This window comes from Schistocerca serialis, chromosome 1 (assembly GCF_023864345.2).
Source record: "Schistocerca serialis cubense isolate TAMUIC-IGC-003099 chromosome 1, iqSchSeri2.2, whole genome shotgun sequence".
Lineage (NCBI taxonomy): Eukaryota > Metazoa > Arthropoda > Insecta > Orthoptera > Acrididae > Schistocerca > Schistocerca serialis.
The window spans coordinates 535,597,875-535,625,586 of record NC_064638.1 but is presented as its reverse complement, the minus strand read 5'-3'; the positions used below and the strand labels follow the sequence as shown (position 1 = coordinate 535,625,586).

Genomic DNA, 27,712 nt, shown 5'->3' with positions numbered 1-27,712 from the left:
TAGTTCGAGAAAATCCACTGTGAAGTGTACAGTTGCCGGATAATTCGATTATTACTGTTATTATTAATATCATTTTATTCATACCGCTGCTGTAACACAAGTGCTTGAACATCATTTAATGCCTTTTGGTCACTATAGATGTAGTTTCCCAAGAACAGGTTCTTTCCCTGTCTACGGAATCCTTTTCATGTTAATATCAAACACCAGCAATTACTCGTAGATTACTTTAAAACTAAAGTAATTGACGAAGACGTTACTTGGTAACAAAAACGCACTGCCTTTCTTCATTTACTTTCGCCTAGAAATGGCTATCGAGTACTGACAAACCAAAAGGCAAGAGATCTTACTGCCTTCCGATATACGTTGCTGTTAGTTCTTCCACATGATTTGGTCGACATGACCTGTTTCAAGTTGTGTATGACAGACAGTGTTTTAGAAAATCTATTGTTTCCCTTTGAAATAAACAGAAGTATTTTCATTCTAAGCTGACTAAGTACAAAATTTTCGCAATATTAGTTCAAATTTAATATTCGCTTCTACAATGTAGGAAAGTATTTCACAGTCGCAAAACTCGCATCCGAAAAGTTGACCTTACACTTAGTCGCTGACCATAAATTCTAGCTCAGAGTGACACCAGTTTAAATAACCTAATGTAGCGAAGACTGTTTGCCAGTGCTCTTTCTCACCGGAAAATACGCAATTCACTCATTTGGCTCCATAAGTACACTGTAACAGTAATTTCTGTGTGAAATTTGTCAGTAAGCTTTTGCCTTCCAACCGGCAAAATACGGCAGAGTACGGCCGGTAAACAATTCACAAACCACGATTTAGTGCCAATAAGACGATTTCTTTAAACATTGTCGAAGCTGAGGGAATTTAGTTTCTGCTTAAATCGTCTTAAGCAGCAACGTTCACAGAATACTCAAATAGGAAAAAGCTTAATATCCAGGTACGAAGGTTGTAAAACAAACTTCCCACAGTTTGTGTCAGGTTGATCTTTTCGTCTGATAACACTGCTTAAGTATTTTGTCTAAGAGGTATCACAAGTAGTAACCCTGTAGCTGTGGGAATCATTGGTTGAAAACGAGTTTAACACCAATGGGTACAGTGCTGCTAAATTTTCACAATTATTATCAACCTAGGTCTGAGATCATCCCCAAACTGAGGCGTATTTATAATATTGGAGCTAGACTGTGTATCCTTGTCTTTCTTGAGTGGTCATTGGAAGGCGTTTACACACACGTATACAATACTATGAATACTTCGAACGCTATGGTTAACGTTGCTCTCATAAACTACTTTTTATTTAAATTCTTCTGGGTCTTCAGCGTGCAATATGTGTTGTAGATACAGTCTCAGACCAAAAAATTGACCGCCGAGTCGTTCACGTAAGGTGGACAATACAGTCGTGCTCCTCTCAGAATTCTATGTCTGGCAATATGCTCGATCTAGCAACATGTAGACTGCGGCACTTCCCAGAGGAAGTCATGACTCCAGTCTTAGTACATTACTCTTGACTACGACCGTAGTCGTGAGGTAAAACGCGAGACCAGCTAATATGATATTGTAGATTCGCTTGAATTACACTCATAGCTTCAGCACCGAGAGGAAAGGGGCGATAAATATTTTGTCGATATGTGCTTTCGGTCGCCAGACGTCATATTAGCTGGTCTCGCGTTTAACCTGAAGACTACGGTCGTGTTCCAGCAGCGGTATGAATAAAATGATATTAATAATAACAGTAATAATCGAATTATCCGGCAACTGTACACTTCACAGTGGATTTTCTCGAACTAAGAAATTTGCTGAATTTGTGAAAAATCAAAATGGCTTCACATCCAGCCTATGATGCGTAGAAGAGTCTTTACATCCTGCTGACATGAGAATAGCATAATCTCTGCGTCAGAAGCTTGCTTCTACTCGACCATTTAATAGACTCGCATTTTTTCCACCGTGACTAATTTTGTAAGCTAAGCATATCATCCGTTACAGCACACTCTTGGGGCTGGGTAATGTGGCCACAATGGTATGGTGGAACGAGCTATCACAGATGCAATGCGTGGGTTCAGGCATTTACTTTTAAGAGGCACAAACAGATTTATTTTACCTCTGGTAACCTCAAGAGAAAGACGTTATAATCCAGAATCCGCATTAAACATCACGTTCCTTCATTACCAACTGGGCAGAGCCGGTTTACGTTGGGAAATGACACAGCGGAAGTCATGGTAAACAGAAATACAGTCGCCAGTAAGCTTACTTACATTAGAAAATTTTATTTTATTTGATGAACCGATAGCCATTTAAAGGGACAGGGCTCTTATTTTACTTGTACTTGATTGAACTAGAGACGTTTAAAAATTTGGTGCTGGACTGTGATTCGAATTCGTATCTCCTCTTTCGAGGATCTGAATCTCTCGGAACAGTATAGTTCAGTCATTTCGTTCCTTTTCCCAAGACTGCAATCTTCTCTAGGTCTCCTCCAAAGGTAAGTATGTGGGTCTGAAACCTGATCCAGTACAAAAATATTCATAATTTCATTTCTAGCTTTATCAAGTGCACACCCACCTGCTAGTGAAAATTAACGCGCAATTTCAATGCCTGTTCATGTGTTTCCAACAATCGCAACAGCTGTCGTTATTTCTGGTCAAACACGAACACGTCTTACTGCTCATGAGTAAGCAACTGATACTTAAGCTATATTCGTGGATGCACGGTAGGTGTGCAGTTCGATTGTCGCTTAGGCACAAAAGTTTGTATCCTTATTTTAGATTCAGACACCTAGCGGCTCGTAAGAAAAACCGATACGTAACATTTGATTTTTCTTAGTTAACAATCGGATTACGTGTTGGGTTCGTATCTCCGTCACAGAACTTCACATCATGCACTTCATCTTTAAATGCATGCACACTTCGTTACTTCAGAATGGAGGTATATCAGACATCTTTCGTGGTTCGATAACAGGGACGAAAGGGTCTTGATAGGAGTCACGGTTTATTACAAAAATTGTCGTCCTTTATTTTCAAGTTTAGATTTGGTTACTGGTATTGGCCAAAATTTCGGTAATTCATGACTCTTCATGGCTAATCGTCAATATGATGTGATTAGATTAGATTAGATTACATTAGATTAACTCTTGTTCCATAGATCATGAATACGACATTTCGTAATGATGTGGAACGTGTCATTTTAATGAAAGATTTCTTTAAATACCATGATTCAATTTCTTTACAACAATTTTTTACACTCTCTCTCATTGCTTTTTATTTATCTCTCTCTCTCACAAACACACACACACACACACACACACATTCTTTTTTATTTGTATTTGTATGTTGTGCTCGACTATCGGCGAGGCACGAAAACGCCTGTGAATGACTTTCTTAGTTTTGAGTACACTTACGAAAGAAATATAAAAACAACAATGAGAGTTACTGATTTATGATGCTCAGTTTGCAGTCAGTTCTGAGTATTATTAGTAACTACGCTCCAGTCCCTAAACCTAGTTACAGAAAGCGAATCAGACGCATTACGTATTCCAGGCCGTAGCAGCCGTGACTTGGAGACACCAGCTATGGTCACTTCCCAGACCGCTGTAGGATCACATCGGTTCGTCTTCTTCCTGCTGGTACTGTAACTGAGATTTGGCAACAAGGCAACGTATGTTTGGCAACTCTGTGATCGACGAGTTACTTCCTGGTGTGCACGGAATTAAGCCTCAAAGTTCACTTGATTTTACCTGTCATTTCCATTGAATAATCTGAGTTATTATCGCTTGAAGGGTAACAAAAGATTGAAAATTTACGGTTTTCAGCCCAGGAAAGTCGTTGCAGGTGGAAACCGCAACTAATCTCGACCTTCAAATAGCGGTTTACGAGTTCTAGTTACTATTGCCTTCGTAATAGGAAGCTAAGACCCGTACCTCCTCGCCAGCTCTGTGGTAACGTGCTGAGCTGTGAAAAAGCGTCTGTTACGGTTCGCAGTTCCAGTCTCACTGACTGTAACGTTTTTATCCCTTCTGTGAAAGAGCTACAAGCAGTCAGATCGAACATCAATAAGGAAATCGCAAGAAAATGCTTTCAGCTCATAGTGCAATGTTGAAAAACTTACAATGCTGCACAACAGGTAAGGCCTCTTTCCGCTGCTGACAAGCGAATTTTGGGTTTCTAGGAATACGTAACTATATTTATGAAATGCCACATTTGCATACCTCTTGAGTATGACACAGCATACCAATTAAACACAGACCCAATCAAAATCTAAGTGAGTAGTATTTTACTAATTCGTGTCGATAGAGGCATGCTTGTGTACAGATACTTTCGTCGTAAGGTTATCATGGTTAGTTTTATTTAATTTCTTATAATACAGTGCACAATTTTCGTAAGGTTTCCTTTAGTGTCGTTAAAACAATAGTAAACATGAGAGAGAAATTAATCATCAACGATATATGCGAATTCTCAGATGTTACCTATGACAGTCTGACAATGCACATGCAGTTTATTGATTACATGCATGTAGAAAACTTGTTCTGAGTTAAAGCTGTCAAACAAAGTTTGAAGAAGAATAAAATATCACTACCACACGACGGCTAATGTAGAAAATACTTTTCTGACATATTATGGCACGATGCGCTCTCCCTGCACATCTTCGAGATGCATCTGCTGCCTGCTGTCTATTAAACCTGAATAGAACAAAATGTCACAGTAGTTAGCCCTTTTTCCACATGCGACTACTTTGGGTTGAGAAGTGAAGGGAATTATGTTCAAAGTTCCATTAGATCGATACCTTCAGCAGAGAGCAAAATTGCGTTTTAAAAAACGTAGCACTGAATGTATTCGAACTCGCGACATCTCATCTATGCTACAAGCTGACACGTAGCTACAGCAGCTCCAGAGCTCGGCAACTATTCCTCGAGAACTTTTGGATTCCACAGCACTGTGAGATTATGCATATGGCCAGGTCTTGACTTCTGAGAGACAAACAGTTACAGCTTTTCTTTTGGACTGAACGACGTTTTCTAGTAACAGATAGCGCAATAGAATAGCTCAAGTGGAAAGGAACACTTCCTATTTAAACTTCTGCATCCTACACTGTTGGCAGTTGTGTGTAGGTGGCAGTTACGTGATTTTATTTCTGTGATTACAAAATAGTCGAATGTATGCACTGGGTAGCCGAGGCAGCTAGTTCATGGTGATTCGCTCAACCAAGTAAATGAATTTACTGAACATGCTGCAAATTACTACAGGGAGCCTGTGTGTCAGAATTCTCATCCAGTGTGACGCAACTGCGTTACGATAGAAAAAGGACTCGCAGAGAAGAAGATTTCGTGGTCTGTTGGACGGATGGTAGGTTGTAATACCTATGGTCTGGGTTCGATTCCCACTTCCGTCGATGATTTTAGATAGGAAGAGACAGATTCCATTCTCTCCTGGCTACACCAAGTGAAGGAGGTATAATGGCTGCGTGGTCTGAAAATTCACATTAAAGATGATATTCCTTCTTTACCAAGTAGACGGTAGGTTGAACCACAATAAAGTCTGGAGTGGCGACATGTAGAAACTCTATCACCAGTAACCTTTCTTATACTAGTTATTTATTTCAAGTGACGACACAAACGCTATGTATGGTCACAGGACACTTATTCCATCTTTTATTTGAGCTTCTGTATGTCGATAAAATTGGTTCTAAACTGGGAATGCAACTCAGACCGCCCTTAACGCGGAATTTGATCCCTTCGTGGCAATACAGCTCGGCTACAATTTGTTGTTTGTTCAAAACTGCAGATTCCTCAACACCTTCACATATTACGCGTGAATGGGATCGAATCCTGGCCCGGCACTAAAGATTTAATTATGTATTATCAAGCTCTATCATGAGAACACCTATCTGCTGGTGGATAATAATTTTGATTTTTAATGTATTTTCATTCGTTGTCAACACTAACGATATCTGACGTTTTTAACTCCCAGTGAGACACAGAACTATTTGCGAGATGACTGTAAGTTCAAGATGCTATTCTGAGCAGCTGGTGGAGAAAAATTCGGTAGCTGACGTCTCTTTGTGTGTAGTCAACAACGATATGTGTGGGGCTCTATTCCCAGTGAGTGCTGAACTCTTCGTCATATTATTTCAGTTCGTCGTGTCATTTAATGTTCATACATATTCTCAACTAGCTGCTCGTGAATAACTTTAATTTTTAATGTCATTTTGTGTTAAATAGTTCAAATGGTTCAAATGGCTCTGAGCACTATGGGACTTAACTTCTAAGGTCATCAGTCCCCGTGAACTTAGAACTACTTAAACCTAACTAACCTAAGGACATCACTCACATCCATGCCCGAGGCAGGATTCGAACCTGCGACCGTAGCGGTCACGCGGTTCCAGACTGAAGCGCCTAGAACCGCACGACCACACCGGCCGGCCCCCACCATCTGGTATCAATGGATTACACTATCATCCATTATATATAATCATTTTCATAGTACACTTGATATTATAGATGAGTAGGACATAGATAATGTCCGTTTGACGTCAACAGTGTGTAACATTTTACTTTTTTTGAATAGGACAATGTTCCTCTCCAATAATTTTTAGATTAGTTACAATAAGCTTACGCTGCAAGAGAATTCGCTTGTATTTTTCAATATGTGGTCTGTTGTCAGTTTGAAGGCCTTCCATAGCATCGGCAACGTAGTGCAACTCCACCGAGGGCTGTCTGGAGTAGGGTGGAGATAGCAATGTGAAAGTTGCGAGCTGTCGAAGACGATCTTCATATTCCTAATGCGATTAGGACATCGTATACTCTTGACGACGTTTAGCACCTGTGCAGTCAGTCACCCAATTTCAGAATTCATTTTGAGTAATCCTGCTAAATTCCCAAAATATTGTCTTTTTATATTGATGAGTTATATGGATAGTCATCACGTTCATGTGCCGTCTACAACGCAAATTTAATGTTACTATCCTAGAAACTAACCTGCAATACGTTTTGTATTTCATAATCGGAACTATCTGCATTAACCGTCATCAGAGCAATGTCAGGGAACAGAATGCAGCAGTGCCTTGCTACCTACTTGAGGACCTGCTTGAGTCGTGTTCTAAGGAAAGGGTAGTTGCTGGTTCACATTATATTACACAAGCGAGAAGTACCGACTTTTCCTTTTCTCTGTAAACATTCAGAACTAAATTCTGTAACTAAATGCTAAGAATATATTTGCATTGTGCCAACTCAAAGATCAATAGATATGGATATAGATATAGATACAGATTTTTATATTTAAAGCCATTCTCGTTCTGCGTTGGAATAAACATCATTCATTATTTGCTTGTTCTTGTTACGATTGTTATTGTCATTCTCTCACTCGCAAGAATTTTCGCATTCCTATTTGGTATCGATGCACATGAAGAGTGGCTATGAAAGAAGGGAATACTGAATGTTACGTCATGCAGAATACACTCATTTACTTCGGCTCCTCGTGATCTACGCTACAGGAGAAGTGAGATCCATAAAGTTGACAATGTGAGGACAGACCTGGTAGCACAACTGTGCAACTACACAGTGTTACCAGATAAAATGGTGCTGCGGAATCGACAGTGTAGTACGGACTTTGCCACAGTAGCAGACAGCTGGTAATTTAGGACCATGACCGTGGATTACACTTTGGTCAGTGGTGGTTAGAGTGCTGCAACTGTAAATGGAAGGCTTTGTTTGATAGTCTTATGCTGATGCTATCTGAATAAATTATGCCATTGGATACAAAGCGGTTTAGTTTTGAGACCTAACCCACGAGGGGGGAAGGCACAGTGGTCTGCTTCAGGAATTCCAAGCAATAAAAAAACAAAAAACAACCCAGGGAGGGAGACATGCATTTGGAATCTGTTCATCGTTACGGGGTGAAACAAGAGGGTAACATTACTGAAACAATGATCGGGCTACTTAGTATATAATAGAGCATACAGATTTCAAGGAGGAAACGTATGAAGACGCAGACTTCCTCGTTATCAATATGTGCGGCATATCTTTCGTGTTAACGAAAGTAAATTCCCGCTTTACCTCTTCTTACGTGTCAAAAGAAATGAATGCCATGAGGAATAGAATATTTGTTGACTGCGTCTCTCCTTGCTTCCATCCTTACCAACATATTTCTTCATTCTCGTGGTAATCATGACATTCTATGTGTATGCTGCAAAAGATTGCAAGTGGACAAATTCGACATCGAGGTGCAAAGCGTTATATTCAATTCGAATAAGCTTCCGGTGTATTTTTACTTCGTTTGTATTTTGAGATGATTATGAACGTTACGGAAAATTATCTCACATGCTTTATGTTGAATGAGAAACATTGAATGATCCGTTTTGCTTTCCCTACGTTGAAATGATATAATGTCGGCGTCAACAGCCTTCTTCCACGCCGGAAGCTGAAACTTGTATCATTCTGGATTAATGATAATTGAATGTCTCATATGTATACATAGCCCACAAGGCGACGTCAGAAACCATCAGTGGAGAACGCCGCATAAAAACCAAACGTGCGCGCGCGTCTCCACTCTGAAGAACCGTATCGGAGAATCACGGCAAGCATTTCGCTGAAGAGCTGCCTCGTCAGAGAGCCTAGAAATGGCAGCGTCGTAGCAAGTATTTGTCAACACTCTGATAGAGCATTTACTTCCGGGTGTAGGTCGGCGTTACCTCGCTAAATTCACTTGACATTCGTTTTCCACATCGAAGACTCGTACGATATAATCCACTGCAAGATGACACAATTAGAAAGTATATTTAATTTCTGGACTCCAAGAACGGCGTTCTTCACTTAAGTAACACCTGTTTGTGCGTGCATTCGGGAGGACGTCGGTGCAATCCCGCGCCCGGCCATCCTGATTTAGGTTTTCAATGATTTCCCTAAATCGCTTCAGGCAAATGCCGGGATGGTTCCTTAGGAAGGGCACGGCCGATTTCCTTCCCCATCCTTCCCTAATCTGAGCTTGTGCTCCGTCTCTAGTGACATCGTTGTCGACGGGACGTTAAGACAGTAATCTCCACCTCCTCTGTTCGTGTGTTTAAGGTTGCGTTTTGAGGCTCAGGCAACATCGCAGTGACTATATTCCGCCTCTGGCCGCCAGTGTGTCGTTAGCTCAGAGGTTCCCTTGTGCGTTGCAGTGCTTGTACTATAAGACATAGCAGTTAGAATCACGGTAGAAGCCGCTGACTACAACCTTTTATTTTCCATTTTAATTAATGGAGTTGCAAACTGCTAGTAAAAATTTCTTATGCGAAATCTGAAGAATGCCTTTAAACATCAATCTTCGTCCGATTTCGACTTAGTAAATTAAGTTAATATCATGGATTTCTGCTTTGCAAATTCCAAGGTGTTTCACTGTAAAATAGACCCTGAAAAGATTCAAACCGACTGTCAACGATATAAATTTGAGCTTTGTTCGTCATATAGGTCTAACATGTCAGAAGGTTGTTTATGAAGTGCACATGTTCATTAATGTAGTTCCCTTGTTCTAAATTTTTGCAATAGCATTTAACTGTAGACGTTTTCTAACACCGGCGTTAGCAATTCCTTTCCGTTCTCTGAAACCTTCAAAACGACAAATCTTTCTGGTTTAAATCTGATGACCTTAACTATCACTTCCGATCAACAATAAATACTTCATGAACCCATACATGGAACTCCAAATGTGCAGTGTTCCTGCACTGCTACAGAGCATGCATTGCAAGGTATTGACACAGTTTATCGCATAGACTTACCATAAGGAATGAAACAAGAACTGTAATACACTTTACACCACAGACGCTCACTCTGGCTTGACGAAAACATCCAAACATTGACCAAAAGTTGCATAAATAATTGAGTTTGAAAGGAAAAGAAACGAGGTATGAAGCATTTATAAATTCATCGAATGTAGTGAGGTGGTTTAATTTCCCAGTCTATAAAATTGATTTCGGGCCATACTCAGCTCTTGCCGATTAATGTAATATAATACCCGCCTACTAATCAGGGCGTCTGTCTCCGTTGCTTTTGAGCGTGAATGGAAATTGTAGAAATTTTCTGTGGAGCAACATTTAATAATAAAGCGTTTTAAATCATCAAAAGCGATGAGCGGTACCAGGTGCTTTCGATAAAGAACGGGGGAGTGCAGCGCCGCTGCTGTCGCCACGGCCGCTGCTAGTAGCCAGCAAATGGATCCCGGAGCTTTGCCGCATACGGCGTCCAGAGGAGGACAGTCTGCAGGAAATCTGCCGCAAAATCGTTACTGGTTAAAATTTTGATATCGGTGTGTCACAAAGCGAAATAGATTGAATCTGCGCTACCATTACATTCACGTCTTCAGCATTCAGACAGAAGAGGCTATAAAAATATTTTATGCCAGCTGCTCTCGATCCACTGACATTATGAACAGAAACAACGCACGCTACCACTAGACCACAGGCGTAATCAGCCTAGAGTTTCTCTGTCATGGGACAAGTTTTCCTCCAGGAAGTGCCGCAGTCTACAGTGTTGCCAGATTGTGCAGATAACCGGACTTAGAGAATTAGCGAGTTGGCCAGTTTTTTTGTCCCATGTCGCGATCGGCGCGGACTTAGCCTCTGAAGCGGCCGGCCGCCGGTCAAGTTTTATGTCAAAGAGTGTACATCACCATCCATGACGCGTAAATTTATAGTGCAGTATCATAGGAAATTCCTTTGTGGGACCTTACCTCATCTCAGACTTATTATGTGAAAATACATATGCACACTTTCTTACGAACATTCTCTCTGTTCTTCTACGAAAAGTACCACTGGATATGCGACAGTATACGTGATTTCAATACGATGGCTGCCTAGCTCATGCTTCCTGTGTTGCAACGCAAATACTGAATGAAAAGTTTCATGATCATTGGATGGAATGGAATAGTGATGTACAATAGCTGGCCAGGTGTTTTGATTTGTCTCGCTCTGATATCTTTCTGTGCCATATGATAAGTGCCAGTGAACTGCCATCTTATGTACTTCTTATGTACTTTCAACTGTTCATCTATGTCTTAAATGGCAAATGAAAATGCATCCTGCAGTCAATGATAAACAATTTGAGCACATATGCAAGTAAAATGTAAAAGTATGTTTCATTAAGAAAAGTATTCATATTTTGGGAGACTGGTCGCCAGTCATTCTGAATACACTGTTTAGGTTGTTTAATGTGTATTCCATCTAATTACTGTGCTGAGTGGTATTTATAGGCACATTTGCGTGGCAGCAGGTGGTTTACTTTAAGAAGTATTCTGTTGTCTCCAGGCAAAAACACGTTAGGTAATATTTTTGTTCAAATCTAAGAAAGTTAATACACCAGCTTCCTTTTTCCCTTGAATAGGGATGTTTACTGTTATGATTGAAAGTAAACAATGACAAGGAGGGTTTAAATGGGAAAGTGTCTGATGAAACTGTCGTTTCCATAAACACCTGTAAACACACACACGTTTGAAGTAGTTTCCCTAAGCCCCAAGCCGGCCGCGGTGGTCTCGCGGTTCTAGGCGCGCAGTCCGGAACCGTGCGACTCCTATGGTCGCAGGTTCGAATCCTGCCTCGGGCATGGATGTGTGTGATGTCCTTAGGTTAGTTAGGTTTAAGTAGTTCTAAGTTCTGGGGGACTGATGACCACAGCAGTTGAGTCCCATAGTGCTCAGAGCCATTTGAACCATTTTGAACCCTAAGCCCCAAATGACACACCCAAAGGTAGCAGATGCTGTAGTTCCATATATAAGAATAATGGCTGCCCCTGTATCTCTGTCAAATAGGAAATGAGGGTTTATCTTAGTGGTGTTCACCCATCTTGATGTATACAATGATGGAGCGTCGCATAACAGCTCGGCTTGGTGATGTTTATACTGCAATAGTTTTGACTCCGGATATATTTCTTTCAAATTTTAGTGTGTTTCTTGGAATCTTTTGTGAAGAGTTCCATCCTCAACATTAAAAGGCATTACACTGCTGCATGCACCTTTTAGACCACTTTCGGATGCAGTTAAGAAGGTAGATCATTATGTTTAAAAAATCATACTTGCTTCAGTATTAAGACACTTTATGAGATATCAGAGAACACATCCCTTAGTACTATCATTTGCTCAGAATCCCGTCCGATACCTGGACCTATTCACAAAATAAACAGGCTACTTCTCTATGCCTATGCATATTTTCTTTTATTAATATTTTGCACTATTCTGCTATTTTTTCATATTTAATAATCACATATTATTACAATGAAGGGCAACTAGTAAACATAGGGGCGAAAATGCTCACCTTAAGAGCTACGAGCAACGTTCCACCTTCGATGCTGTGAAACAAATCTCTTCTACTGCAAGTTCTTTGCTTTCCATATTTTGGGGACTGCTAGTAGAGACCAAAACAAGAAAAAACAAATCCGGTAAACATCTGATCTAAAATACATTCCTCAAGAGTTATGAACTCTTGTTCATCTTTGCTACTTTGAAACACAACTCTTCTAATGATTAAGTGCTCGTAACTTTTAAGGTATGCGTTTTAGAGCACATGTTTGCTGGACATTTTTTTCTTATTTTTGTCCATTCTACCATTTTCCAAAATGTGGAAGGCAAAGAACTTGGAGTAGAAAAAATTTGTTTCACAGTACCGAAGATGAAAAATTGCTCGAAGCTCTTAAGGTGAGCATTTTCGACCCTATGTTTACTGGCACTTTTTAGCTTCTAGTATTGTGTACTTTCAACTGTATGCATTTACGCCATTAATTATGTGTGCGTGTGTGTGTGTGTGTGTGTGTGTGTGTGTGTGTGTGTGTGTGTGTTTGTGTGTGTGTGTGTGTGTTTGTGTGTGACAGAACAGAAAGTTATGTCTTATATTAGTTTTGTTGAAGATAAAGTTATATCGTATATTAGTTTTGTTACAAAGAGTGGAACTCTGAATATTTACATAGAAAACGAGATTAAGACATGTGTAACGTATAAATTGATTTCGCTATCAATTCTTTCGGCAATTGAAATACTTTGAATCTTTCCCTTTTTTTCTTTTATGTTACTTTTTAACAGGGAATTGGTTTTTATATCAAAAAAGTTTTGCTTAAAGTAACATTTTGAAATTTTCTTTTACTACGCTGAAAGCAAGTTAGATAAATTCAGCTTGTCTTTCTCGAAACCATAAGTTTTCTTGAACGCTATTTACAAGAAATACGTCACAATTCAGTGCTAACGGCAAGCTTTGCAGCCGTCGGATCTGAAAGTCATGATGAAACTGCGACTGTTTCCTTTTATTATGTTAAAAATCATGGTGAAACAACAGTTACACATGCTATGTAATTTTGTTGAGCCAGCTATCCAGTAGCCACGTGTCTAAAGAGTGTAGCAACTTTTCAATATCTGATGACTTCGATAAACAATTCAGTCACTATTTTTTTTTTTTACCGCATGAGACCGTCACTCATGTTAATCTGAAGTAACCAGTCTATTTAAGATGAAACTTAGCTTTTTCTCTGAAGGTAAACACATTCTGTGTTCAGAGAAAGAAGTCAAACGACAGTTCGATTATTCGTTATGGCAGTATTATAATGACATTTGTTTCACACAGTTAGCTAATTTCACTGATGTATCATTTCAAGTGCTTTTATACTCTTGTAATTTTAACGTCTCCTTCCGCAGTATATATAATGTACGTCTCTTACATAAATACAGTATATAACTGCTGTCGTACTATTTATGTGTGTGAATGACAGGTGTACATTGTTATAGCTACACAGAGCGACTCAGAAAAACTATGGGGACATGTTTAAGCACTTTAATATGAGACATCACCGAAATAAGTTGCACCGTGAAATAAATATCATTAATGCTGCCCAGTCTGAAAATCGGAATAGTCTTTCAATAAATTTATGGCTCTGGCACCTGATACGGAAAAACCTTAAAGAAATTCTGTTAAGAAATATGAACTTTGTGTAACTTTACGTGAGAACGAACAAGCCTATTCTGGTTTGACTGAAAAATGTGGATAAATTGAAATAAACTGGAGAGACAAATTTGGCAGGTACTAACGAAGTGAAGTAAAAAAAGAGGAAAACAGGTGTATCCGAGTGACTGTTACAGGATAATAAGTCTATCTTTAAATGCTGTAACGGAAACTGGAATCAATATGAGTCAAAGTACAATGACATGGAAATGAAAACTGAGAACTCGATGACCTCTGCGCTAGACAATGGATATACAGTATTAATGCTCAGTTGTAGTGGAGAGGTCATGAATAAGGGCAGAGGGAGAAGTATTAAACAAGGTTTTCACAGTTGGATTCAGAAGTGAAAGGGCCACCGAGGTGAGATACTGACCGATTCGTAGAAGGAATATTAACAGCCCATCAACAATGAGGCAATGACTGATTCAGCGCGCACCTGAGCAGGACAGATATAGGGGCAGGAAAGCCACTGGGTTCGTTTTCAAAGAAGCCAACCTAGCATGAGACACCAACCAAGTTTACTACTTGGTGTTACTATCCATCGGAGCATTCATCATCTTAACCTGTAACCGCGCAAGTAACGAGCAGCCCTTAGAGGCTCGCCATCACAGTTTTTTTATCTTAAATATCTTTGTGACTAATGCCCTTTTGGCATATTTATTATTTTATAAATAACATAAGTACTGCCAATCTTTCACGATGATTCCGTACTTACACTCTGTTTCATACCTTTTTAATCATAATTCTGTGACCATGTTATAGACTATTCTTTGATTTAAATTCTGAGGAAGACACTCCTAGCAGTGTTGAAACCCGGTTAATTCGTTAAAAATAGTGACCGAGGGCTGTTTTCTTTCAATTGTAACTTAAAAATATTGTACTTCCGTCATTCACACCATAGCAGGCCATACCCTATAATCTTGCGTTCATTATTGAAGTGCTTAGTGGAATACCTATAACAGTGGAGAATAACTTGATTTCATATTCAGTACATTGTGGCGTTAGGAAAACTGCGAGCCTTTGTTGCTATTATAGTTCTTAAACTAATAGCATAGCTACTCAAAATTCACACATGTGGTTTTCATATGCTGTATTTCTGTGAATTGTAAGTTCTTGGATGCCATGTGTTACTTTGCTTCCAAGGTAGAGTTCTTATACTCCGTCTAGTTCGTGGTCACCAATTTCGGTCCTAAGCTTATCGTTAATCTCATTTATGCTACCCACCGTTACTCTCGTCTTTCTTCGGTTTACTCTCAGTCTGCAGTGTACACTCATTAATCTCCTTATTCCACTGAGTATGGCCTCAGTCCTTCAAAAATGTCCAAATGTGTGTGAAATCTTACGGGACTTAACTGCTAAGGTCATCAGTCCCTAAGCTTACACACTACTTAACCTAAATTATCCTAAGGACAAACACACACACCCATGCCCGAGGGAGGACTCTAATCTCTGTCGGGACCAGCCGCACAGTCCATGACTGCGGCGCCCAGACCGCTCGGCTAATCCCGCGGGGCCTCAGTTCTTCTTCACTTCCTCTACGGGTAGCAGTGTCATCAAAGAATCATTGATATCGTATTACCTTGTAGAACCTTATTTTTATTTCTGTCACTGTTTCTTCGATGTGAAGATCAAGCAATTGGGTTAAAAGACTCTATCTCTGTTTTCCATCGTTTTTAATCCGAGCATTTCTTCCATTATCTTCCATTGCTCCGTTTTGTTTCTTCTTCATATTGGACTGTATATTACCCGTGTACCCCTAGGGTTTATTCCTATTTTTCTTAGAATTTCGAAGCCCTTGCACAGTTTCACATTGCCGCACGCTTTGTCATCGTGGAAAGAGGGCTATGAACACATTCTAACTGCTGGCATCACGAAGCACGTTGCCAGAACGGCCTCTCTAGTTTGTAATTACAAATAGTATAAAAATTTTACATAACATTAAAAATGGCGCAGATTTTGTCTGCCTCTCAGTACTCCCACCAACAACAAGCTTCTTATCCAATATGACTGAAGCTCGCCCACCTGTTCTTTATATGCTACGTAAAAGAAATCATCCATCTTTGTACTCTTGAAAGGTCCTGAACAAAACCGTATGAAAAAAATTATATCATTACAACCTAATCATTGCAACTTGTGGAAAGAAAACAGCTGTAAACATACATAAAACAAAATTCACTGTCTCAACATTTTTATGTGAGTGACCTCAAATATGAGCATTCGGTGTAACACATACAGAATGCTTGTTGTTTCTGAACATGAAATGTTATAGCATATTTATTGATTTAGCGTACGCACAGATATTACGACTGCAGACGATGGTTTTCATTTAATGAATAGCGCTGAAATACTTCTGATAACGGAAATATGTCTCGTGGTACAACGGAACTCTACGTGTGTACCTAGCTCCTTGTCAGCGGTCGTCCTTTAGGTATAGTTTGTGCAGTATAGGTGAATTTTTGCACGTGATGGGCCGATGAAACACCCAGAACAGTCTTTCTATTGACAGGCTGCCAGTCGTTGTAGTCTGGAGAGAGGATTACAGCGCGGTGGACGATAATGCACTGACCACACATCGTATGTCGGTATAGCCACTAGCTTGCCTAACGACTAACTGGCGCTTTATCTTAATTAATCCGCAATACGGTGCCGCGCAATTAGCGCCCGCATAATGTAAGCAGCAGAGGTCAAGAACTGCGGACTTGATCGCTCGCTGCCTGCTTGCCTGCTACCAGCGCCGGTCGCCTAGATCATCATCTCCACAGCTGCTGTTGGTGGCGGTGCCACTGCCGCCCACGCAGAGCGGTCGGTATTCCGGTCATTGAAGGGAGCGCCCGGCGCGTGTAACTATTCATTAGCCGTGTCCGGTGTCCGCCGCCGTCCATCAGCGCTGCACTGGGATTAGCCGCGGTGACCTGCCCGCCGCCACACAGGTACAGCCGGCTAACCCAGCACCGTGATACCTAGCAGACGGACCGCGAGTGGGTGTGATTGATGACACTGGATATCATACACACCATTAGTGCTTAGTGCGTGCCGTCCTGATCTGGTTGTACTAACCTCCGACTTGTGTGTGGAGAAGAAAATCACTATTAGTGATTAGCTTCTTTGAGCAGTTAGGAAACTACTCCGAACGCAAAGTGAGCTTCGTAGTAAACTGAAACATAAGCAGTGCCTTTTAAATATAGACTATAGGAAGCAAAATTACATTAGGAGAATCATGCATGAGGTACAACGGATTCTCTCAACTGACATAATAAAAGTTATGTAAGTCTGTAGGCTTTTATGCCGTTGTCACTGAAGTTAAAATCGTCTCGTTTATTAGGCCTAGACATATTTCCTCTAAAATGATCGACGGTTCGACCCCTCTGCTGGAATCTTCCTCAGGATCTTCCGGTGTCCACCACTGTTAGTACACTGTCAGTGCCGCCTCCTCTTACATAGTGAAGTTTTCCCCGCGTTCGTGCTAGAGAAGTGGTAGTATTGATTAAAATTCTTTTGGCTACCGTAGTTGGACCATAGCCATAGACTAATACTCCCACACTGATGCAGAAGGAGGGGCCTTATTGGCTAAACTCCTATGGGTACTATTAGTGGCCCATCGTCATTGGATAGATAGGCACTATTCCAGATCTATGCTGGAGAAGAGTTGTTGGTCGAAATTCCTCCTACGGCTGTTGGTTGGCCGGCATCATTGGCTAGATTCGAAACGGACAGAGCAAGGGAGGAGGAATGTTTACCCAAAATATTATGGTCGGCCGAGGTGACTTTCAGCGCGTAGTTTGTATTGGTCGTACACCGCGGCCGCATCTTCACTTCCTTGATGGCAGGGGCTAACGATGCCGTGACCCTATAGCCGTCCTGTCTATTGAAATTACTAGCATTCTTGGAAATTTGAACCACTTCTCGGGCCTTTCTTCTCTAAATATTGGTCTCTTTAGCCAGCACACGTGCGTAATTGAAATCGATGTCGGAGCCACAGTTCTCATGATGTTCCTCTACTGCAGATTTTGCAGTTTGTTTTAGACGCATGTGCCTTTCGTGTTCCTTAATGCGTTCTTTAACAGTTCTTCCCGTTTCACCTATATACACGTTGCCGCCACCACATGTCACTTGATAGACGCCTTCATTGAAGAGGCAATCACGAGCTTCCGTTTCCCGTTGGAGAAAATCTTTTATTTTGTTTTGACTCTAGTAAGATGTCTGAACACCATTTTTCTTTAGAATTCTGCTTATGCGGCCTGTGACCCCAGAACGAACGGTAAGCTAACGGAGTGAGAAGGCGGTTCCTCGTCATTCTTATTAGCGTTATTAATATTCCGTCTAAAAGCCCTGTCGATTGAATGGCTATCATAGCCATTAGCCTTCAATTAGCCTACCAAAATTAAGAGGACGTGAAACTCGTCTCTGCCAGTGTTCTAGCAGTAGTGGACACCGGAAGATCCTGAGGATGATCCCAGCAGAGGGGTCGAAACGTCGATAATTTTAGAGGAAAGATGACGCGGCCTAATTACTCAGAAGATTTTAACTAATAAAAGTTGTACGATAATTTGATCTTGTATTATGTCAATCAAATAAATCATTTCTGAGAAAGACACACATGTTTTATGAAGCCTTGTCTGAAAGAACAACGGGGGTATAATTGTAAAGAAGAGAAATCATGTTTGATGCTGTTCTTAAAAATTTCAGTTTGAAGGGCTGGATTTCCGGAGAAATCAAAACAGAATTCGATGAAGCTCACGTAGACTCTGCATCATCGTTGAAGAACACTTACTTTTGGATTAATAAGTCTGAACGTGGTCGGACAAGCACCGAAGACGAGATACGCTCCGGCCGTCCAGCTGAGATCACCAGAAAGGAAACCTCTGACAAAATCCGTGATATGGTTATGTAAGAGCAGTGAACAAAAGTTCTTAAGATTTCTGAGACTGCAGGCATCTCATGTAAGCCGTTGCATAATACTCTGCACGGGCAAGTGACTATGAAGAAGCTGTGAGCGTGGTGGTGGCACGATTGCTCACAATCGACGAAAAGCGCAACATGCACAACATTTCAGCATGATTTCTGGCGATGTTTAATCCCAGTCCGCAAGACCTTTTGTGCCAGTTTGTGACTGTTGATGAAACCTGGATCCATTGTTACACACGAGAGTCGAAACGGTCGTCAAAACAATGGAAAAATGCTGCTGAAAGTACACGAAAGAAGGCAAAGACCATTGCGTCAGCAGATAAGGTAATGTCTACCTTTTATTAGTATCCCTAGGTAATAAACCAGATAGATTACTTGCAAAAAGGCAGAACCATAACTGGACCCATTGGGCTTTATTTTTCAATCGGTCAACAATAGGTTGGTTGGAAACAGACGGCAAAAAAAAAAAAAAATAATAATAATAATAAATGTTCTTTAGCGACGGTAACGCACCACCCCTCGTATCACAGTCAACAATGGCTAAGGTGCATGAACTGGGCTTTGGACTGGTTTCCCATCCACAGTATTCACCAGACTAAGCCGAATGTCACTTCTTACAATTCCCTAACATAAAACTTTGGCCAGGAAACAATTTTTGTTCAAAAATGTTCAAATGTGTGTGAAATCTTATGGGACTTAACTTCTAAGGTCATCAGTCCCTTAGCTTACACACTACTTAACCTAAATTATCCTAAGGACAAACACACGCACCCATGCCCGAAGGAGGACTCGAACCTCCGCGGGGACCAGCCGCACAGTGCAAGTTTTGTCTAATGAAGTACTGATAGTAGCAGTCAACGAGAATTTTGCAGAAATTTTTCCGATGGGATGGAAAAGCTGAAGGATCGTTGGATTAGTGTACATCCCTCTAGGAAACTATGTCGAGAAGGAAGGCGAGTTGTTTACGAAACAAACATTTTTTCTCGCTTTATTTACCATACTTATCAAACGACGCTCATCTGGTGTGTAGCCTCGTATGGAAGTGAAATGTGGAGGATAATCAATTCAGATAAGAAAAGAGTAAAAGCTTTTGAAGTACAGGGCTACAGGAGAATGCTCAAGGTTAGGCGGATAGACTGAGTAAATAATGAGAATGTTGTAAATCCAATCGAGGAAAAAATAAATTTATGGTACAACTCGACCAAAAGCAGGCATCTGGTGATGGGGAGCGTACTCACGGATCAGGGAACAGTCAGTCTGGTAACGGGCTGTAGTAGAGGGTGGAGTAAAAACTGCAGGGACAGGCCTAGGCATGAATCCATTAAGCAGGTTCAAATGAGTGTAGGTTGCAGTAAAGAGACTGCATGTAATATGGCGTACCCACATATGAATGTTGCGGTTTTCTATGCATAGATACCTGTGAATTGCTTCTCCAGTTCAGAATTGAACTGGTAGCTGTAAACAGTCGTTTTTCTTTAAAATTCCTAGAAATCACAACTATCACAACAGTTATGTGAGCGGCGTGGTCATTTTCCTTAGAACATCACATAGGGAGTGACAACATCTCTCCAAAACGTTTCGCAGTTGTGCAATCCTACCGTCAATCACGCCACACTGCACAGTTTTCCCCCTTTTAAGAAAAATCATAAATTATTTGACCTCCTGAGGGTGTGCTCTATTTAGCCACCCAAAACACATGACTACAATGGACTTCGAATTGTATGAAGGAGTAGATAAATGAAGATTGCCGGCCGGTGTGACCGAGCGGTTCTATGCGCTTCAGTCTGGAACCGCGCCACTGCTACGGTCGCAGGTTCAAATCCTGCTTCTGGCATGGGTTTGTTTGATGTCCTTAGGTTAGTTTGGTTTAAGTAGTTCTAAGTTCTAGGGGATTCATGAGCTTAGATATTAAGTCCCATAGTGCTCAGAGCCATTTTTGAAATGAAGGTTTTTCCTTGTAATGCTGACAAATTCCCCAGAAGTGGACGGATAAGCGTAGTGTAGACAGTATCACTACTAGCAGAACCGGACAGGATACACTAGAGTGGGGAGGGAGCTGCGTCAGACCAGCCTTCGAACTAAAGACCACAGAAAGGACGCTAATAACTAGACCACTACCAGGTGACACTCTGCAAGAGACTTAGTGGACATATAATTTGCACCAAAACTACTTGCACTTTTTGAATGACGGTGTTTCTCTACACCGACAGTATATACTGCCGAATTACTCACGTAGACAGCAGTTGTAAATTCGAATACTAGAATATTTACTGCATCGTCTAACAGTTCTGTCATTAAAATGCAGTCTTTGGTCTGCCTTATCCACAACATTTTCTGCTTGATGGTTCCAATGTAAAATATTCCTATTCGTAATCCCTAGGTATTTAGTTGAATCGACAGCTATTAAGTTTGTATGAAGTACAATGCAACCGAAAATTAACGCAAGTTCTCACAGTAGTCATGTGAAAGACCACACACTTTTTATTATTCAGGAGCAACTGCCGTACCAGCGAGTGGCATTCAGAATCGTTAGTAGTGGTTGTGCTTGCGATTTTCGAGTGAAGTACAAAGTAAAAGTGGACAGCGTCGTATAGTGAACAGTGATTCCATTTCTCCTTTTTGGCAGAAGAATTTCACAATATGCCCTGACCCGTCGTCATGGTTCTGACCGCCTGAGACCAACTCCCGCCTTTCCTCGGAAGCGATGACAGATCAACTACGGTACGAGTGGTTGATATAATAAAGAAGTAATTTTCATATATAGTATATTTCGCAATATTGGCATTCGAAAATGTTGTGAGTGTTCCAGTACCGTAAAGATGTCTGTTATTTCCTGTTACATTGATGTCGAGAACCAGAATGCACTATTATCAAATAGTGGCACATCTGTCTTTTGTGTTTCTCGCAGCATTAGTGTAACGTTTCCTGTTTTCTCCTGTTGCAGGCAGGATGCTGATCATTGGGGCTGCCCTCTACCTTATTCTGCTTTTCACTGCGTCGCACGCCAAGATTGGTAAGTCAGCTGCATCAGTGCGTTAGAATGTAGAATATGTGTAAAAAGTCGAAGAGTCACTACGTCATTAAGCGGCTGGAGTGATTTTGTTAACTTGTTACCCACTGAAAATAAGTGACAGAGAGCGAAGTAAAGAAAATAAACTTGTTTAAATCTGATCTCACATGTATTCTATCAGACTACCGTTTCATTGTACCAGATCAAACCATATGACGTCCTTGTAGGGAGTAGATATTACGTTTAATATTTAATAAGTTTCTAGATGTGTCTTCATGGAAGCTTGGCTGCAGAAATAGGTCCTACTCATATGTTAGATATATTATTTCTAAGCTATGTTAAATAAAAATTTAAGGTGTTCTAATGTATTATATCCCCAACGTTTTTCTTACTTATGCTTTATTTATTTCAAAAATCGTATACAGTCACGGTCTCTGCACTATTGTTCTCTGATTGTCACGCTGCTAATACGCCGTACGAAAATGACTGACACCGCTCCCTGTTCCATAGCGAAACACGCATGTGGAACACATGGTTAAAAAGTGCCCAGAAATAGATTGTTCTTAATGTTTTTCATAAACTTACAGAAATAACCGGCTCTGAAGTTTTCCGGGGCACTGTATCTAATACAGTGTAATTACAATTACACACAGGAGGTGTAGTGGAACCGGTAGCAGCGCATACTGATAACATACTGCAGGTAATTTCGCTGGTTCAAGTCTCACTTCAGTCAATTTATTTTCTTTCAGTTTGAAATAACTACATCTCGTAACTGTAAAATCCATCATCATTTTTATTAATGATGAACGTCTTCTAATTTCTAATTATATATTGTACGCGAAATTTCTGTTTTCATTTCCAATATAAATTCTTAATCGTCGATATTTTATGAAAGATTATTCATAATGGATGATTAAGTTAAAAAGCTATTTAATTTTTTAGGACAAGAATGAAAACCAAATACTCTTTATTTGGAATATGTCTGTTGTTTTATAAAACAGATGTAGTGGTGATAAGTGTCGTAGAAACGTGAAAAACAATCATTTTCACAGCATTGAGAACACCATAAATTGCTGCATTTTTACATTCGCCATTCTACGATTACAAATGAACACAACAGAACTGGATTTGGCTCGAGAATTAACAAGACTGTTAAGCTGCCACGCCGCGCGGAGTGGACGATCGGTTAGAGGCGCTATGTCACGGATTGCGCGGCCCCGCCCGCCGGAGGTTCGAGTCCTCCCTTGGGTATATGTGTGCGTGTTCTTATTAGCAAAAGCTTCTTTTAGTTTAAGTAGTGTGTAAGTCTAGGGACCGATGACCTCAGCAGATTGGTCCCTTAGGAATTCACAGACATTTTCAAGTTGCCACACGCACTGGAACTAACGCACGCAGCTTTCGCACATGTCACAGTCGAAAACTTGTGAGGTATAGAGCGGTACGTCATAAAAGAAGAGGAGAAAATGCGGCTCCTAGTTGGCTTCGTGGATTGTGTCGTCGATCGACTGGTCACTAACCGTAGCAGATGAGAGTTCCAGAAATGAAATGTATTTCTCGGATTCGGTTAAGGAAGGAGCTAAGTGATTACCAGACGATTGAATGTAATTAATACCTTCAGTTGCTTCAGTATTAAATAATACGGCGAAATCCCTGCAGTATGCTTTTGCATCAAAAATAGCTCGCTTAGAAAAGTTAACCTGTGTTTAAGGTAAGGGTTTTCATCACTCTTATTTGCTTTATATTAGGTTAGAACTAGAGCATTTTATGCTTCCCGTCTAATCACCTAAGAAGCGTACGGTAGTGCTGGAGTTTTGCCGAATATTATTTCATACTCTTTAAAAATTAAATGAGGTTCGAAGCTATATTGCTTCTTTGCCCGTCTCTTTTGACGTCTGAACTGCAACTGCTCACATCATTGCAGGTTAGTGGGACCAGCTTGCTGGCCAATGCTGTCCAGGTTAAATGCGGCGGTAAAGCTATTGTCCCGCATTGTCGCTCAGTCTTGTAACACACCATAAAATATATCCTTATGATCATTCTTGATTTTACTGGATACAGGTTGGCTTCCGCTCGACGTGAAACGAAAACCAATTAGATTGAAGGATATGCGGAAGAACATGTGCAGTCTTCGACCATCTGCCTTACAGTCCTTATTTGATCCCGATTAATTACCATCAATTCCGAATTTGAAGGGTATTTGTTGGCGGAAACCACTAAGGAAATGGCAATCAATTGAAAGAATATGAAAGTCACTGGTTCAGGAACCTGGTGGCAACTGACTATGCTAGAAGCATAGGATAGTGGTGCGACAAACACATTTCAAGTACGACTACGTAGAAAAATAGCAAGATATCAAAATATATTGTAAAATAGGTATCCATTTATTATCTTGAATGAACGTTCTTATCTTTTAATCTGTTCCTCGCCTATCTCTCCCTCTCTCTCTCTCTCTCTCTCTCTCTCTCTCTCTCTCTCTCTCTGTCTCTGGTGTGTGTGTGTGTGTGTTTGTACAACCTTTAATAAAGCATATTGGAAAATAATAGTTAATCATCAGTATGATCACTGTGAAATAATGAAGTACAATGGGCAAAAGAGTCTTCGGAATGGGACTCGGTCTGGCATTTCTTTGCGATGCGCTGTCGCGGGCGGGCCGTAGAGCATGAAATATCCATGCTCTTTGTGGCTGCACAATGCGTACGGCGCGGTGTGTCTCCTTCCGGGAGCTGAAGTTTTCTTACCGTGCAGTGGCTTTCGATAATTCCTCTGCTACAAAATTACAGAGAACAAAAACTGGGAAAGAACCTTGAAAGTCAGAGTACTGTGATATGTGGCTATGAGCAGACATGAAGGGTTGCTGAGGCAACTACTTGGATGTGAAGACGATCCAGAGTGATCTAAACATGCAATCCAATTACGAATGTGCAACTGAGACGGAACAACAAATGAGAATTATCTTAAATGTCTATACAGTTGCTGAATCTTCCAAGACGATTATGTCGACTACAGTGAAATATCTTTCACAGTGTGAGTTTACAAATGGTTCAAATGGCTCTGAGCGCTATGGGACTTAACTACTGAGGTCATCAGTCCCCTAGAACTCAGAACTACTTAAACCTAACTAACCTAAGGACATCACACACATCCATGCCCGAGGCAGGATTCGAACCTGCGACCGTAGCGGTCACGCGGTTCCAAACTGACGCGCTTAGAACCGCACTGCCACACCGGCTGTGAGTTTACACTTCAGAAAAAATTACGTAGTGACATGCAGATAGAAGTTAATTGAATAGTAATTACCTAGATGAGGGCTGGGCGCGGGAGCTGCCGGAGTGCACGATGGGCACTTGTATCGTCGTGTTGGCACGATGCGATCACAGCTCGCGTTCACCTTTTCGAGAAGGGGACTACAGAATGACTATAATACACGACCGGCAGCTGACACTTGCGTTTGTAGTTATATTCGTATACATCGCACTGCCGCAAACATTACAGTATGGCAATGCAATGATTACTTACGACATTGTATAACATGTGCGTAGTATTTCACCAATTATTCCAAGAGCTCCATCCGCTGCAGTCAACAAAAGTATCCTTAAAGACTACACTTTTGTTACACAAAGTAATAATAGCTTACAACAATTCTGTTGTGAAGAAAAGCAAACGAATTTAGGCTACCGCGTATGTTTTTACGCGCCATCTGGCCACTAAGGCTTTGCACATCAATTTATAGGTTCTGAAACAATCAATTTGGTTTTCGATGTTTGTCTATGAGTATTTGTCTTCCTACGCGAACAGTACGTTCGTCATGTTCCACTTTCTTCTGAGCGTGAAGATATCGTTCCAGCTTCGTTGAAAAAAACGGAGGCAACTACACACGTTCAGACGATATCTTCAAACGATAGAGAAGCTGTTGATCGTCTGCAATTCGACTTAGCACAATACAATGACAAACTCTACGCGGTCTTCTTTTCCTAAAAATCACTCAATAAACCGAAATCGACCAATCGCCTTCCCTACCACAAGCCTCTCATGCGCTTTCTAATTCATATCGCATCGCAGCGTTACGCCCTGATATTTAAACGACGTGACTGTGTCAAGCAGGACGCTACTAATGCTGTTTCGGAACATTATAGGTTTGTTTTTCCTACCCATCCGCATTAACTTACATTTTTTAATATTAAGAGCCAACTAGAAATTTTCTCTACGTCATCTTGTATCAGCCTACAGTAACTCATCTTCGACACCTTCCTGTACACCACAGTATCAAAGCGAACCAGACAGATCCCGTATATAGAAAATAACACTCCTGTTACAGTTCCCTGGGCATTCCTTATGTTATCCCTCTCTCCGACGAACACTCGCCGTCGATGACGACATACTGGGTTGTTTTACTTAAGAAGTCTTCGAGCCAGCGACATATTTTGGATCCTACTATGTATTCACGTACCTTCGTTAACAGTCTCCAGTACAGTGTCGAACTCATTTCGGAAATCTAAAAGTATGGAATCTGCCTATTGCCTTTCGTGATATGGCTCTCACCCTGTAGATACGTTACGAGGAAGAGGTAAAACCGAAGGTAAAATCACATAATGCGGTATATATATAACAGAAATGTCTACATTTATATGAACTTTTTTTTCTCTCTATTTCATGTTTTGGTTCGAGAAGTTTGGCATTCTTTCCTCAGTATGTAAAGTGATCACCAGTTTCTCATGACGGAGTTGAACATTTCGCTTCACTTTGTATTTCATCCACGACCATAGAAGAACATTACAAAACAAACAATGAGGGGCTTTTTGTGTTTCAATAAAAAGTAATTTTCCTCCCACTGTTGCTTGAAGTTTTTCGACCGATTTTCGTTTTGAGGATTTTAACTCCTACTGAGGCATCTTCCTTTCAGTGATTTTGTCGTAATGTGAACTGATTTCAACACCTACTACGCTAACGGAAGGAAGTAAACAGGCCGAACGTGCCGCGCGCACATCTGTAACAAACGATCGATGTAAACACAGAGGTGGAGGTAAACGTCTGGCTGACAGCGCCAGCGGGCGACCAGTGTGGGCTCATGCGGGCGTCCGCGCCCACAATGGCGCATCTGCCTAACCCTGATCAACATGGTTAAGTCCCTAAGCTACTCGTTTCTACTGTGTAAATTCTCTTTTTATACTGAACTCATATTCTCGGGTATTTCGTTGAGATTTAGAATATTATCTTCATAAAAATAGAAGAGGTGAGTGATGATTTCGACTGTGAGATGTAAATGTTTGCGGATTTAAAAATCTCCACGATTCATCAGAAAAGTTGTAAGTAGGCTGTTTAGGTTTTTATGTTGCTAACGCCACGTAGCGCTTTGTAAGAAAATCTCAGACTGAGCTGTGTGCAGTCTGTGGCTGATTGGCATTGTTGGAATATTCGCTACTGTAGTGTTGGGCAGTTGGATGTGGACAGAGCGCAGCGTTGTGCAGTTGGACGTGAGCCGCTAGCAGTGGTGGATGTGGTGAGTGAGATTCCAGAGTTTTTGTTCGAATAACGAAGATTTTTGTGAGGTAAGTGATTCATGAAAGGTATAGGTTATTGTTAGTCAGGACCATTCTTTTGTGGGGATTATTGAAAGTCAGATTCCTTAGCACTTAAACATTGTGTGTCAGTTTAGTGATGATCAGAATAAGCAAAGAGAGAAGTGTCTGAGTACGTTCAGTTTTGCTCAGCTGTTTGTAAATCAAATAACGTAAGAGGTTTACCAGCACAGTAATTAATAATTTTTCTAAGGGGACGTTTCAAAGTGTTCCAAGACGAGACCTGATTTTTTTATTTTTAATAACAATGTATGAAAATCTATGTTTTAAACAC

At 40.7% G+C, this 27,712-nt stretch overlaps 1 protein-coding gene across 1 annotated transcript in view; it reads left to right on the top strand.

Annotated features, from left to right (window-relative positions):
* Nucleotides 1-27,712, top strand: part of LOC126411812 (acid sphingomyelinase-like phosphodiesterase 3a) — a 1,193,501-nt gene that overhangs the window by 721,627 nt on the left and 444,162 nt on the right. The window contains exon 3 of the mRNA XM_050081397.1: nucleotides 21,797-21,865. Coding sequence (XP_049937354.1) covers nucleotides 21,802-21,865 — 64 coding nt within the window. The 5' untranslated portion in view covers nucleotides 21,797-21,801. The remainder of the gene's footprint in view (nucleotides 1-21,796; nucleotides 21,866-27,712) is intronic.